Source organism: Trematomus bernacchii, unplaced genomic scaffold (genome assembly GCF_902827165.1).
Source record: "Trematomus bernacchii unplaced genomic scaffold, fTreBer1.1, whole genome shotgun sequence".
In the NCBI taxonomy this organism is placed as follows: domain Eukaryota; kingdom Metazoa; phylum Chordata; class Actinopteri; order Perciformes; family Nototheniidae; genus Trematomus; species Trematomus bernacchii.
The window spans coordinates 11757002-11773639 of record NW_022987803.1 but is presented as its reverse complement, the minus strand read 5'-3'; the positions used below and the strand labels follow the sequence as shown (position 1 = coordinate 11773639).

The window sequence follows — 16638 nt, the reverse complement described above, 5'->3', positions numbered from 1 at the left end:
ATATCATATATATTTAACTTTTTGCTAATTTCCTAAAATGTTCAACTGTTACTTAATAATGAAGGATTTATTATCTGACACAAAAAAAAAGTTTTTGTATTTTGTCAATATTTTTTAAATGCCACTCATGACAATAGGTTACAGTACAAAAAGTCATGGTTCGGGCACATTTAGTACAGCAGAGAACAAAAACATTTTGCTTTTATTTTCATTTATTTCAAAAAGACAGTTGAGAAAGAATCACAGACGAACAGAATCCTCTAGCTGGGGACGGAGGTAGCATTTTGTCCTATGACTTTCCCCCCTGTAGCAACCTAAGCTAAGCTAGGAAGTAGCTTCCAATTTAGTGTACAGATATGACAGTGGCATGGATCTTCACCTCTCTGTTTTTCTGCTGATGTACTGTGGGGTAATACCTTGTGTTTTTACCTCACTCACCTCCCTAACCCTGTAATGCTTTCTCTCTATGTAGGAGCATGCCTCCCTTTGCCAATTTGCACGATGAGGAACAATGCAGCCGCTTTGCTAAGCCCCCAGTGTCAAAAGTGCGACCCTTGATGGAAGATAGCCAGAGCAGAAACATGGAATACAAAACCCCTGGCAGGATCGAAGGGCAAAAGTAAGAAGAAAACACGGACCAAGGTTCAAGGTTCAAGGTTCTTTATTAGTCATACAACCATAGCTGTAGTAGTTATGTCGATGAAATTCTTAAGTCACAGGCTTCTCCAACAGTGCAACACAATATTACAGAAAAACAGAAAAATATAGTGCAAGTAAATATTAAAAGTAACTGCAAAAAGAAAGGAATAGTTTAAAAAAAAAAAGTGAAATAGTGAAATAAGAGTCTATATGCAAGCTATTTGAATGATATATTAGGTAAATAGATAAATGATTACTAAGTAGCAGAATGTTATGGATGTTGTTACAGCAGTTCAGGTGTTTAACAGTCTTATCGCCTGTGGCATGAAACTGTCTCTGAATCTGTTGGTTTTAGTCAGGATGCTGCGGTAACGTCTGCCAGACGGCAGCAGACAGAACAGTTTGTGGCTGGGGTGATGGGGGTCTTTGATAATCCGTAGGGATTTCTTCCTGAGCCGCTGGGAGTAAAGGTCCTCCATGGATGGCAGCTCCGTCCTGGTGATGTTCTCTGCAGTTTTCACCACCCTCTCTAAAGCCTTACGATTGAGGTCGGTGCAGCTGCCATACCAGGCCGTGATGCAGCCAGTCAGGATACTCTCTATGGTGCACCTGTAGAAGTTGCAGAGTATCCTGGAGTCCATTTTGAACCTCCTCAACCTGCGGAGGAAGAAGAGCCGCTGTCGAGCTTTCTTGGTGATGGTGGTGGTGTGAAGAGACCATGTCAGGTCGTCAGTGATGTGGACACTGAGGAACCTGAAGCTTTTGACTCTCTCCACCGTAGTCCCATTGATGGCGATGGGGGCGTGTCCCTCTCCCTGCTGCTTCCTGTAGTCCACAATCAGCTCCTTTGTTTTGCTGATGTTGAGATGGAGGTTGTTATCCTGGCACCAAGATGTCAGGTTTTCGACCTCCTCTCTGTACGCCGTCTCCACCAGGAGCTCCATGGGGTTTATTTTTAGACAAATGCTACTTTGGCAGACTTAGATTAATGAATCATAAATGTGAAAGATAACAAAAAAAGCACAAAATGTTCTCTGCGAAAAATAATCATTTTAAACATTAATAAGTGGAGGTCACACGAGGCTTATATGTTACCATCAGTACATTTTCTGAAACTCATGCTATTACTAAGAGATACATCATTGATAAAGATAAACAACAGCAGGGGGAAACTCTTAATCTAACACTTATTATTTACTACAGTGTAGTTACAGACACAAAAGGATAACAACATTTAGTTTTTACATTTTTTGACTGAGTAATTGTGAAGTGATCTTTCAGCTGCTGTGTTGCCTCTCAGCAGGGCAGATTCTCCTGTCCTCAGACCCATGAAGAGGAGAAAGACTTCATTGTCCAACCTGTGGAGGATGTCCAACCAACCATCTAAAGCTCCACTGATGTCGAACTCAGCCACATGTTTACAGAAATCACACTCTGTCCAGAACCTCACCTCCGACCGTGAGTTTCATCAACAATGTTTAAATGTATTGTTATGCATTTTCTGCCATTTCTGTAATTTTCCAGTTAGATTTACAACCAGCTCCATTGTCTCCATTAGTTGTACATTGTGAGACCGCTAAACATGCCGCAAGAGTGCATTTACATTAGTTGAATGGGGATTTTCTGTAAGGAAGTTCCTCTGATTTTGGATTATAACCTGGAATTGCCAATAATACATTTATGTGATGTTAAAATATTTTTCATTTGATGTTAACATTTTGTACAATTTAATTAAATGTACCTCTAATTCTCAAAACAAATCTTAACTATTTTTTCTTCTAGCTCCTCGCTCCCCTGTGCCCTCTAGCAACCCTATTGAGTTGCGCAAGAGACTTCAGCAGCTTGTCCTGGATCAAGACAATCCCCAGCCTTCCTCCCACCTTTCCTCCCCCTCCTCTGGGTCCCCTCGGTCTCTCGACTTCCCCCTGCCCTGGGATAGCCCTAAACTCAAGTCCCCAAACTCCTACATGAAGCCCACCGCTAGCTCCAAGGCCAAAGGTAGCCGCTCCAACTCGCTGGGGGACGTCAGGCAGACGGGCTCTCCGCCTTGCTCTCCGTCCCCGCTCGGGGTCAGGAGGTCGCGTGGGGAGATGGAAACCGGATCCCCCTTGGCCATCTCGTCCCCCGTCACCAGTTTCTCCTTTAATATCTCATCAACATCATCCCTTGCAGCCTTTCCTCTATCAAACAGTCCCTCCTCAACTCCCACAGAGGCAGTTTCACCCTATCCTTTTACTCAGAACTTACCGCCAACACGCATCCCGCTTCCCAGACAGCCTCTCAGCCCTCGCCGCAGCCTCTGCTTCGATGGGACTCAAATGAGGGCTTTTACACCTTCTGTACACCCAGAAGGGGACGTCACACCTACTCCAGGAAACAGAGGTTAGTCAGCCAGCCAAATGCTGTACATATGACGCATCAATTCTAAAGTAAGGCACTTTAAAATAGATTAAACCGGGTATTTTGTCTATTTCTCTTCAGGACTGGGCAAGAGACTCTCGAAGTGTCTAAGTTTGGATCCTTCTTTGCAAAGTTTACTACCAGTGAGGCAGAAGAGAGACTCCGTTTCAGAGAGGTATGTTTGTTCACACCTCTTCTAAACATTTAGCTGCATTTTCATTGAGATTTTCTTTTAAACTGACACTTTTCTTCACAGTGCTAAAGAGCCATCACAGGTGGCCGTGGCCAGAGAGTGCCCTCTGGTGCCCGAACAGGTCCACACATCCAGCGCCGATCCCAAGCCAGGTCTTTCTTCACAGAACTCTTTTATCAACCTGTCCGTCGCTACCGTTCCTCCTCTTCATCACTGCGTCTCTTCACACTGCTCGCCCTCTGCCTTCAGGCCTGTCTGTCTGTCTCACGTTCCTCTGCCTGTCTCTGTCTCCTCCTGCTGTCAGCACTGTGAATACTCTGGTGAGTCCGCAGAGGAAAGGTCGTTGAAGTAGTGTTCATTTTGTTTTCCATGAGTAAGACAAGACAAGGCGTTCCAGGTTGTGCGGATTGCCTCTCATATCGATTCAGAAAAGCAAAGCTGCAGTCTTAATTAGGCAACTTGTGTTTTTCTTCAGATGCTGATAAGATTGTATGTAAATTAAGTTTAATTAATTTTTGTTCAATATATTCTGATAGTGAAAGAAGTCTTATCGAGGCCCTTTTTTGAGTCCCCCCTTTCCTGTAGTGTCTTATTTACGTTATTGTGAATGTAAATTGTCAGCAAAGGCTAAAATCCCTAAGCACCCTCCAGAGGGAGTTTCCCACAAACTAAAGCATGTAAACATGTCACAGTAGACAAGTTAAACCTGAAAATGAGCATACTATGGCCCCTTTAAAATGCTTAGACTTTTAGTCAACAAAAACTTGACAAAAATAAAACAGGATAAGTTGACTAAATATAATAACAACCTACAAGGACATTTGACAAAGGACTTAAATCAACGCTGGTAGGAAATGTTGAATTCCACTCTTTTGTTTGAATTAAAAACGTCACCTGCTATGTTATGTTATGTTGAAACCCGTTAGTTAAGACTTTTTGCAGCAGGCTTGATAATCCCATTGAACACTATCACACTGAATTAACATCAAAACAGCTGACTGCATAAACATAAACATATTCATACTTCATCCTAGGACAGACCTTTTTTCTTTTACTCCTCATGACCTCCTCTAATTGAAACATTTATTTGGATGATAATACAGTAATTGCCCATTATTTAACTTTCTGCTCTGATATTTAGAGCCTCAGTTCTCTGAAGCACTACTGCCGATAGCTTTGCCTCATATTGTTCACCTCACCAGTTAAAAAGGTATCTTGAGATGGATCTTAAAATATCTCCTCCATCCTGTGCCTGCTGTTCTGTGGATGATAACTGCCTCACAAAGGCAACAGATTTCATTTCAATTTCATAACACAGAAACCATAAATGCCATTTAGCGATATCCAGTCCACATTTCATACCTACAACTGTGTTTTGCCGGAGGATATAAACTGTGAAAATCATTTTTCTCGGTTCCACCGCTCACAAAGCTCCCCTCTCTTCCTTTGTACAGCTGCCTCCTCGAGTGTTTTTTTTTATCTGTAGCTTTGTTTCTGATACCAACTTTTCCTTGCTTCTTCTACCTTTTTCTCAACACTTACTGTGTGCCTACTTCGCTCGATAACTGTGTGTTTGTGTGCGTACGCTGTACAGTATGCATGTCTCTGTGAACTCTCAGATTTACCTCCTGCTCTCCTCACTCAGATCACTCCATCACCTTGGAAACCTGTAAGCAGGCTGTTACAGAGCTTCACAACGGTCTGAGGAAAACCGCCATGCTCTACACTACGGTCAGTCAGTGTGTGTGTGTATGAGAGCGTGTGGAAATTAGAACGAGAGCCTGATATCATTTATATATTTTAAAGAGATAGAGGATAAAAGGGGAATACATAGAGATCATTTCTTGCATACTTCATGCCTGTTAAAGCTGCCACTTTCAAATTCCTCTTATAGTCATGAATTGCATATTTGAATAGATATTACTGTTGATATGTGTGTTATTTCAAAGAATCCGTTATCTCGTTTTGATGCACCATTTTGTCTCAGTCAATTTGTCTTTATAGATGCTGTTTTTTTCACATTTAATCTGGTGGTAGAATCCATTCATTATTTATTATAGGGGTGAAACACTAAGTTCATTAATGGATCGGACATCAACAGACACTGCAAAACCTATTTTCTTTTAATGCACAAAATTACATTTTCTGTCTTTTAACGTGTGAGGATGTAGAGTGCTAATTAGTCTAATATCTAAATATTCAAAGATTTGGGTCGAAACAAGCAACTTGGGTTTCGTAATGCACATACAGTATTTAAGGCTTCAGCTTTAAAAAAAAAAATCACTATATATAATAATAATAATAATAATTTCCTGTATTGATGGTTTAATAAAAAATGACCCATGTATGAGTCGAAGATGGCGTTTTCAAGTGTCTTTTTTCAGTCCTAAAAGTCCTACCACAAACAAATGAGTCCAACTCGTAATTATATTTAAATCATGACACAAGAAACATAAAACTTTTGAGAAGCAGGAACCAGAACATGTCATATTAATTAAAGGAACATTTATTAAAAAAATCAAACAATGTATAGTCATCCCTCTCAATCATCACTTATGACCCACTACAAGTGCTTGGTGGTGTGTGTAGCTGCAGAGACCCTGCAGCCTTCTGCCTGTTTCTTTTTTTCCCGTGTTCGGGACATTCCTGGCCATCAAACTATAAAAAAATGAGTGACCAGGTGCCAGATCATAAGCATTCATCCACGATGAAGCTATACAAATGTTGTACGCAGCACCAGAAAAATACAAATATAGCTAGGAAAACCTGTTCCTAGGAGAAAATGCGTTCCAACCGATGGAGAGCATCTTAACCAGCTTTCAGTCCGTGTGTGCTTTTTGAGTTGTGCTTGTTATGTCTTACAAACTGTGACCCACATAGTAATCAACTGGTAATCAAATTGTCTGTTTTTCATCACCAGATGCTACAATGCGACCAGCAGCCCGGTGAAGATCAGACAGAGATGAGGGGCATCCTGTCTAAGGCCCTGTTCAAGGTCAAGGCTGAGCTGGACTCTTTATCTCCCCCCTCCTCTCAGAGTGAAGGGCCCCCTGTGGACCAGGGGGTCAAAGGCGAAGGAGACAGAACCCTGGCCCTGCTGGAGCAGTACGCTGAGCTGCTGCTGAAGTCTGTGGAGAGGAGACTGGACACTAAGACGTGAGGACTGGAGATGATGCCAGGTGTATGTACTCAGGTGTATGTACTGTACGCTCATATAGCATACTGTGAACCGCACACTTGTTTTTTGCACAGAGATCTTTTTAAAACTTTATTTATTGGCTGAATGAAGATAGGATGTGATTATATATTTGGAGAAACTGAGTTAATGAATGCTGAATGAGCATTATACACTGAGTAATAAAAAGTTGCCTTATTCATATAAATTCCAAGTTTCAATTACTCTTCTTTTTCTGTTTTCTGCTTTTTACAATCAAAGTGTAATGAATCATATTTGTTACAAAGGGAGACACAAAAGGACAAATATGATAGAGTAACATGGAAAGCACAGGTAGTTTATGGATGTTAAATGCATTTGGGCCACATAATTCATCTGGGCTTTTTAAATTATTCTTTTTTAAATCGTTGGTACATTGGTACATAATTAAAAAGTCCCATTAGCACCCCCTAGAGGCTGCACGCTTCAATATTTCATGCCAAAACAAACAAACATTAAACAAACAAGAACCAACAATTAACTAATTAGGCTCTAATAATGAAATATAACATTTGTTTTAGGGTGGCTTACAGCGAGTAACAATCAAATAAAAAATATTAAAGTGCACCTATCATGCTATTTTTAGGCAATAGCATAGGTCTCAGATATATAAAAATATATAAGAAACATGTCTATGAAGTGTTTTGCTCAAAATACCAAACAGATCACCCATTCTAGCCATGCCTCATATCCCTCTATTTCACTTCCTGTTACAAAAGTGCTGATTTAGGGTATAAAGCTTTAAAAAAAGGAGGGGGCTGAGCTCATGCCTGCTCATGCTTGAGATTCTACCGGCAGATACTGCGGTGATGAAACGCCATATCATGGATTATCAAGGATTATTTCTGAAACAGTATGGAGCTCAAAGGCTTTCTCTCTTGCCGGTTATACCACAAGGTGAGTTCCTTTTTATTTCCTGCTTCTTCACACACATGCTCTGTGCAGTACAGGTTAGCTCTGAGTGTTAGCGATGCTAATGTAAACATGCACCGACCATATTACTTCCAAAACAGTCGGGCATTGTTTCTCATAGCAACGTTTCTGATAGGGCCGTGGGTGTAAAGCCATACATTTCCGATATTACGTCATATCGGACACAAATCTGGATCAGCTCCGTTGTACCCCCGTTTTTAGAGATTTAGGTACGGAGGAAAAGAGAGAGGGTTTTATTTTCTGACGCTGCGTGAGTTCCCTGACACACCGGGGACACATATTTATGTATAAAAGACATCAAAAGGTGCATTTTGCATGATAGGTCCCCTTTAAAGTTCCTGGTTGTTCTCAGAAATGTTCATGGAATAATTGAATTAGGAGATACGGTTTCATGCCTGCAACATTCATATTAAGGCTAACTGAGTACACAAGTTCATAAAGTATCCAAAATCTAAAGGGTTCATCCTCTGGGGAACAGGAACATGGTCTTTTCTTTACTCTTTTACTAAAAGCTTTGCACAATTTGATACTTGGCTGGATGTAAATCCGGCCAGCTATAGAGACATTTTGGGAGATAGTTGTGATGGATGATGTTTAAGTAGGAGGTTATAGGAAGTTAAGGTGTGAGGAGTGAGATGGTTATATATTAAGGAATAAGGCAAGTGTTAGATGAAACACCTGGGAAGATATTTTGTAAGGTTGTGTAAATCATTTGCTATCGGTGTCTCCCTAAGATCAGGGTACTTTAGCCATAACTAATTCCTTTATATATACCATGAGTAGTCTATGATAAGTCTGAGAGTTTTGCAAGTTTTATTATGGCTGATTTTAATGTTGGACTAATAAATACATTTCTCTGAAAGAGGTTTTCTCATCAAACCTTTGGACTGTTCTTCTTTATCCTCTTGTCAAAAATGAACAATGAAAACACTGAACTAGACTTCGTAATGATCATTTTATATCTAAATATTAACACAGGTAATTTATATTATATTAAAACATATATTACTCAGTTAGTAGAAATGTAATTTTATAAAAGTATTATAAACAATAAAACAGTTTCATTTACAAAGAGAACAAGTAAGCTTTGTGTGGTTATGGTTATCTTTTAAGAAAGTAGCATACTATAGAAAAAACTCATGTCCTTATTAATAAAACACAATATAATCAAACACTTATTTCAAGCTTAATGATACACAAATAAGTTAGCTCCAAGATGTAGATAAAGATGAAGCCGACACACCACACATGTTGAGTAATAGTGCGCTGCCTCCTATGGAAGCGTCTCCACGTTGACGTAGGTGAGGACCACATCGTGCAGGATGTTGATCCTGTTGATCTGGTTGAGTTCGAGGACTCTGTGTCGAAACTCAAACAGAGGGATGTTGTTCACCGCCACCCTGAACGCCTCGGGGGTGCACATGATCTTCATCTGGAACAGAGCACAACAAGAGATATCTACTCCATAAAGTGGATTACATGTGGTGCACATTTAGAAAAAAGTGTATTTAATCATGGAAAACCTTAACTTGAGCCCCCTGAAGAAAATATGTTAGGATGAATTAATGTGCAAAATGTAAATGTTCTAATTGAAAAATGCAAACTGACTATAGTTGTTATTGCTGTGAGTACACATTGCCCGTAATGCATAACTGTTATTGATGTTATATAGAGCAACATGAGACCCACACTGACCTCCAGGAGTCTTCCGGTCCCTTATCTAGGAACCGCTTGCACACATGTCTTTCCAACCCTTTCCATCTTTTCCAAACGTTAGCCTGATGTTAACCATGAGAAAGTGACCTAGAGTCAGTTACCATGTGTAGCATTTTGGAACATCAACATGTCATTGTAAAAGTCTTACCACAAACAAATGGTTAAAAGGATTAGTAATCTTTTATGAGAAATAGCAGCACACTGACAGTTCAGTTTCCTCAAACCAATGTGGGGATGATCTATCCACGTTAACATGCTACACATAGCTGCTTTAAAGGGACAGTTCACCCCAAAATCTAGTGTTTTTTTATCAATGAAGATTGTTTTGATGTGAGTATTGCAGGTATTGATTGTAAAGATGTCTGCTTTTCCTCTGATATTTGAACCAGTAGGATCTCCGCTTGTGATATAGCACCACAGGTAAGAGAAAAATATCTTTTTTTTTGGTGAAACTGTCTCTTTAAGCACAACTTTTCAAATCTACTTCCTGGACTCATTCCTCTTTGTAACACTCACCTCGAATGGGCTCCCCAAAGCGAAGGGAAAGGGCCCCTTCAGCTCCCTCTCCTCGGGGCCCCAGCGCTCACCCAGTTTGTGGTTACGGACCAACACCTGCTTGCCCCCCTCACTGAAGCGGGGGTTGATGTGGAAGGCAATGTCGTTGCCCTTCAGAAAGTTCACTGTGAACCTGTAGTAGAGCAGAGTCATTGATATCGTGTCTTTAGTGTGTCGTTTGCATGTCATTCACTAACTGGTCAGATCTGTATATTTTGTAAGGATTGTTTTTTTCCGGTCATTTCGATTCCATAAAGCCTATAAAGCCTCTTACACACCAAACTGACACCAAAGAACACCAAAGAACACCAAAGAACACGTCCCGACGGAACGTCGCCTCACGTCGCCTCACGTCGCCTCACGTCGCCTCACGTCGCCTCACGTCGCCTCACGTCGCCTCACGTCGCCTCACCCTCACGTCGCCTCAAGTCGCCTCACCCTCACGTCGCCTCATGTTGCCTCACGTCGCCTCACGTCTCCTGCGTCTTGGCAGGGCCGTCCCTGGCCAACTTGAGGCCCCACGCAAAGTTAGATGTTGAGGCCCTCTGTTTCGTCGTCGAAAATCGGCTTGGTGTGTAAGGAGCTTAACAGTTCTTCAATCAGACTAATATACAGAATACACCCACAATCTGCAATTAAGTGTTTCGTATCTTTTTTTTATAACTCTGTCTTTTTTTCCATTAAAATAGTCATGGTGAAGTTTGTGAGTTGAAAATACCTATTCACTTAAAGTGTCTCTCGAGAGAATCTGGAAATATATTTGTACACGAAGAACAATGGTTTAAAAGTCAGTAAGCTTACATTTTAGCATCAGGTTTGACATGGCCCAAGATGGTCATCATCATCTTGTCATAGACTCCTCTGGCCAGGTTCAAGTTGAATGGCACGCTCTGGAACAGCAAGGAGGGAGAATAACATCAAAACAACCGGAATTATGAAGCAGCCAGGGATCACTGTATCTACAGTATTAATTACTAAGTCTTTCCTGTACATTATCAGGGGAAATTGAAAGTCAGATTGTTAGCATTTGGCTCACCAGAGGTCCAGAAGTGGGTGGAAGCCATTGTGGAGGCATGTTGGATGGAGTCTGTCCAGGCCATCCTGACTGTCCCGGGTTATAGGGCCAGCCAGGGTGGGCAGGCCATCCCGGAATAATTGGGCGGAGGCTGGGAGCAGAAGCAGGTGCTGGTGCTAGGACTGGGACTGGGACCGGGACCGAAGCTGGAGCTGGAACAGGAACTGGAACTTGAGCAGGTACTTGAGCTTGAATTGGAGCTGGTGGCTGAGGAGGCTGATACTGGGTTGGCTGGTATTGGGGTGACTGGTTCTGGGGAGGCTGGTACTGGGCAGGCTGGTACTGGGCAGGCTGGTACTGGGCAGGCCGGTACTGGGGAGGCTGGTATTGGGGAGGCTGGTTCTGAGGAGGCTGGTTCTGGGGAAGCTGGTATTGGGGTGTCTGGTACTGGCAAGGGTTGCAGGGCTGCCCTTGCCCTGGAGCTGGGATGATGGATGTTGTAGCTGCAGGGGCTGGTGTCATGACTTGACCAGGAAACACATTTTGTGCAGGGACAGAGACCGGAGCTTGTTGTGTCCCATTCCAGCAGGGAGTGTTGGGCTGGCCAGTCCAGCAGGGCGCAGGTTGGGGGGGCTGGGGGGGCTGTCCTGTATACCCAGGGAACCCGGCTCCAGACTGGGGAAGACTCGGCCAGAGACTGTTAGCCTGCGGGGAAGAACCAGAGGAGGGGCAGCTGCTACACAGAGCGTCAGAATGCTGAGAGGGGGGAGGAGAGGGGTCAGGGTCAGGGGCCAGGATGGAGATACGAGGAAGAGACAGGATGGAAAGGATGGAGGACAACACCTTGCAGTTGCAAACATGGCCGTTTGACACAAGCAAAGGTTGAAGCATTTAAAAATGGAAAAAAAGCTTCAATAACTTCTGTAAATCTTACCAGTGTAGAATTTGATGAGGTACTTACATCCATGCTGCCTGCCAAAACAAGATCAAACAAATGCACTTTTATTTTATTTGTTAAGTCTCAGAGGAATTACCAAACACAGAAAATTAAGAGAGAACACAATAGATCTGTAATCACAAATGGAAATAAAATGTTATGTAAACTCACAGCCAACCAAACTAGAATAAAAAGTAAATTATTAATTTGTTTCTTTTCAAGTTTAAGATCATGCGCTGCAGTCACAGTGAAAACTATTTAGCTGTAGAGAGAGGACATATTCTCTAGGTGACCACCAGAGGACTCTACAGCTTTTCAAGATGTCAAAGCATCAACAAATATTGGACTATGAGAGACAATAGGTATACATTGTTAACTGAAACTCAATGGATGCCATGGGATGTGCTTATTGAATGATGACCATAGGAAACATGCAGACACATAACGACGTATTGATTCAGGGTTATGTCATCACTTAGAGAGAGGAATGTGCAGTAACAATGATCTGATGGTGTCCAGGCCCTACCACTGATATATAGATGTTCATGTGACTGCAAATTCAATGACTGTTATAAAATAAATACCTGGCCTTTCTACTGCTCAATAATAGTGTTTACCTAAGAAATAAAACTAAATGCAGAAAACATGTTAAATAATAGGCATTTTTACTTCTGATCAAATATTTACTAACAATTTAAAGCAAATTGAATCATGTTTTAGTTATATATATATATATATATTATTATCAGAATCAGTATAAAATGTGCAAAAATAATAATGAAAAAAAATAAAGATAATTATTTAAACGTAAGAATTTAAAGTTAAATGTCCAATAAAAGATCAAATAAAATAAAAGTATTTATATAAACATGTTAAAGTGAAAATCTACAAATTGTACAACATTAAATAACGTATATATTATATATACATATAAATGATATTCTCATGTATAATAATCATATGTAAATATAAATTATATTCTCATATTTAGCCTGGCACTAGACCAGAACCCAGACTGGCAATGCATTAATTTCCTGAAAAAGAAAATCTAGTATCGAACGCAAACTAAATGTTTCTGATCCATAGAAATATGAAGCATTTGATATAATCTGACACGGATAACATTAAGATGAAGTTACCTTTTCTTTATCTTCAGGTGCAGCAGGAGCAGGCCGTGGTGAGGTCGAGGTGAATCAGTTGGTTTGTACCCCAGCACGTCGAAAAAATATTTTTATAGTCAAACGCCCTGTCACTAGGCCACTCCTCACGTCATCTCCACTGGGAGAAAAAGAATACCACACCCTCATACATTACATACATGAAGGAAATTGGTAATGTAGGCTTTTTTTTCAAAGTTTTAAATATACAAATGCAATATGTTTTGTTAATACTATCTCTATTGTCTTTTTCTTGAATTGCGTTGCATTTCCAGACCTCAGTTGTAATTTAGAGTTAGAATGGTTAAATAAAATAAAAATGGCAGAGAGAAAATGCTTAATTGGAAACAATATCAGAACATTTAAATGTATGTGAAACGTTTTATCTCCACCACAACGTGTTTTACTTATGCATCAGCTGCTTGGTTCCTCCTGATGTCACTGCACGTGATTAATGGCGTTTATATTTCTGATTGATTACTCCTCTGGACGATTGTTGAATACATTTCTAATGGCAGAGCTGAGTGTCTCACCTCATCTAATGTTAAAACAATAATTCTTCTGGCATTTTTGACAACATTAAACGAGAGAGATGTCAGGTTCCAACTCAACTGTCTAAATCATCCAATAAATCTCCGAGGCAACAGCTTCAACAATGAAAACACATGACGCTCACATTGTGTGGATACACACAGTCACACTGTTATTAGATTAGCAATTAACTGAGCTGAAAAATGTCAGAAATCGCAGAACTTCCCAAAATGCTCAGACTTAATCCTCTGAGAATTCAGCGCTTGACATTTAATCAACTGGGTCTTACATTTTAAACTATCTGGAGACAGAGAATTAATAGAATATTTTATGTAGTAAACTGTGTATAATTCACTGTAGCTCTTGCTGCCAAGCTTAACCCTTTTGTTTTATGTAAGCCACCTAGGGCAAATGGTAAGCATTTCAGTAATTCCAATGTATTTATACTCAAGAAACATTTGAGGGGCAGACCCTCATCTACATGGATATCCAAACAACTACAACAATTTAGAAAAGTAAGAAAAAAGTAATCAACAAAAAAAATATTCATCAACAGAAAAGAGGCTGTACTATTAATACAAAATAAAAGCCATTAAAATTGCTATCGTGGAAAAAATGTTTGATGGATACATAAACTTAATTACAATGTAAAATAAAATCCAGTTGGGTAAAAAGCCCTAGAATTTGCAATAAGGATATCATTCAATACATAAACTGAAATGCTTAAAATGTAAAATAATGTAATTACAAGTAGAGGTACAAGTAGAAGTTGTGGGGTTAAAGATCCAATTTGTCAACTTTAAGGAACTGCTATGTTGTTTTAGGATGCCACCAACACGTGCAACTTATTTCAGTAACACAGACAGCCAGTAGAAGATGTATAGTTAAACAACTTTTACATACGCTTACTCACAGTTGACTTCCATTCAATTGAGTCCACCCATCAATTTGTTGCATTAAGTCGAGCTTGGGCCCATTTCATTCCTCACAAAGTGCTTTCTTTGTCCACTGCATTTCTCAGGGCCAGTAGTTACACAGCTTCCTATTAGCAGGTATGGACCGTTAGAGTTTATTGATTCCAACAGTACAAGTACACATATAGTATAGTTGTTTGTTGTATTTACCTAAACACTTAAAGTGGACCTATCATGCTATATTTGAAAAATATATTGTTGGGCCATACCTATATAAAACATGTCTGTTTTTTTTTCAAAATACCAAACAGATCCCCCATTGTAGCCATGCCTCATATTGCTCAAACCCCTCTTTTGCAGCCCTGTTAGAGAAACGCGGATTTTGGGTCCTTAGCTTGAAAAAAAGAAAGAAGAGGAGGTGGAGCTAATGCCTGATCAGAATTCTACCGGAGATAAAGTTAAATTCGGTTGTGATAAAACGCCATCCTGTTTAAACCACGTCAAGGATTATTTCTGAAACAGTATAGAGCTCAAATGCTTTTTCTCTTGCAGGTTCATCACAAGGTGCATTCTTTTTTTATTTCCTGCTTTTTAAACACATGTGCTCTTCAGTACAGGTTAGCTCTGAGTGTTAGCGAGGCTTGCTAATGTAAACAAAGACGAGATTACGTCCAAAACACGTCAGGCATTGTTTCTCATAGCAACTTTCTGTGGGTCCGCCGCCGCTATGACGTCACAGCGGATGGAAATCTGTATCCGCTCGTTGTACACCCGTTTTTAAAATATTTGGGTATGGAGAGAGGGTTTTATTTTCTGGCGCTGCGTGAGTTCCCCGACGCACCGGGGACACATATTTATGTATAAAAGACATCACAAAGTGCATTTTGCATGATAGGTCCCCTTTAAGCAAACAGTGCTTTTAATTCCCAAATGTAAAAACATATATTGGATAGTTTCTGTTCCCACACCCCACAACTGGCTAATACCCATCATATCACAATGACACACACACACACACACACACACACACACACACACACACACACACACACACACACACACACACACACACACACACACACACACACACACACACACACACACACACACACACACTGAAAGTAATTAATTCTTCATGAGTATATGAGAGCACCCTGCAGTCTGTCCTCAGGAGGCCAGCTGTGTCTCACACATTAGGCAAGTGAAGGGTGCGGCCACATTGGACAATTTAGGAGATCGTAGCTTGTGTGTGTGTGTGTGTGTGTGTGTGTGTGTGTGTGTGTGTGTGTGTGTGTGTGTGTGTGTGTGTGTGTGTGTGTGTGTGTGTGTGTGTGTGTGTGTGTGTGGGTGTGTGTGGGTGTGTGTGTGTGTGTGTGTGATTGTGTTTGTGTGGCTGCACTCGAAATCTGTTAAACTGAGCATCTGCGCTGATTAGATCCTAATGTCTCATTATCTCTATAAGCCGTTACGAAGCAAATTGTGCCTTTGTTATAAAAAGTGTTCCAGAATAATGATAAACAGACAATTGGCTTCTGCACAACAGGGAACGATGTAACAGCAAATAGAGATGTATAGAAAATGTTTAGAAAAAGGTAGCTCACATGCAATATTGCCTTTCATAGTTCTGAACGTAACACTCTATTGGCGAAATGTGTCTTGCTGCTTGCAGGCAGAAATTCAGCTATATCCACCCTGGATATGATAACAAAACAGTTTTTCAAGGACTCTTTAGCAGTGTAAACAGTTATTGTTAAAACTGATGCTCAAACTCAGGCCTTGTGGTTTAAGGGTATGCCACTTACATTTCCTCGATTGCTGTTGTTTTAATGCATTACATTCCACATTGGATCTTCCAGCACATTAACATCGCTTTGGACAACCACACATTGTATAGCTTCATTTGAGGACAGTGTTGTTTAGCTTGGGCTGCATATTGTCAGAAGAGGTTTGTGCCAAGATATAATCCAGAACATTTGGTCCATGGTTAGTCTCCTGTTTGGCCCGTCAGCCTGTCAAGAGCTGGAACTGGCAACACTTGGTTCCTCAACCCTTCTCAGCACTTAACCCAATCTGTTCCTTTTGGATAATGTCGCAATTAAAACATAATATATAACAAATATAGCAAATCACGTGTTGATTAAATTGGGGGGGGGAAATTATAAGTGCTTTGTTTGAGTGGATATGTGGCCATGTGGCCATGACATATGCTGATGGGAGAGGGAGTAATGATGTCACTTCTAAGAGATCTCCTTTTGTGGTTCAACCAATTGGGAGCTGAGGGAAAAGGAGGCAACTGCGAGGCATGTTGCTGTTAGGCAGAAGAGAGCAGTCTGGCAGGAGGAGGATTGTCCAAAGTGACGCCGATGGCATTAGCCTCTGATAAGCTCTGGGCCTTGTTCCAACACTCGTAAACTGCCTCCTCCTCTTTTCCCCT

General features: G+C 40.8%; 1 protein-coding gene and 1 pseudogene across 1 annotated transcript; one reads left to right on the top strand and one right to left on the bottom strand.

The window, feature by feature from the left end:
* Positions 1-6533, top strand: part of LOC117498615 — a 30657-nt pseudogene extending 24124 nt beyond the window's left edge.
* A 2033-nt stretch (positions 6534-8566) lies between these two features.
* LOC117498304 (galectin-3) lies at positions 8567-11556 on the bottom strand. The gene is made up of 4 exons (XM_034150315.1): positions 10687-11556; positions 10452-10540; positions 9612-9783; positions 8567-8811 (listed from the first exon to the last, which is right to left on the bottom strand). The coding sequence occupies exons 1-4, from the start codon at positions 11554-11556 to the stop codon at positions 8653-8655; spliced, it is 1290 nt and encodes a 429-aa protein (XP_034006206.1). The 3' UTR covers positions 8567-8652.
* Between the last annotated feature and the right edge of the window lie 5082 nt (positions 11557-16638).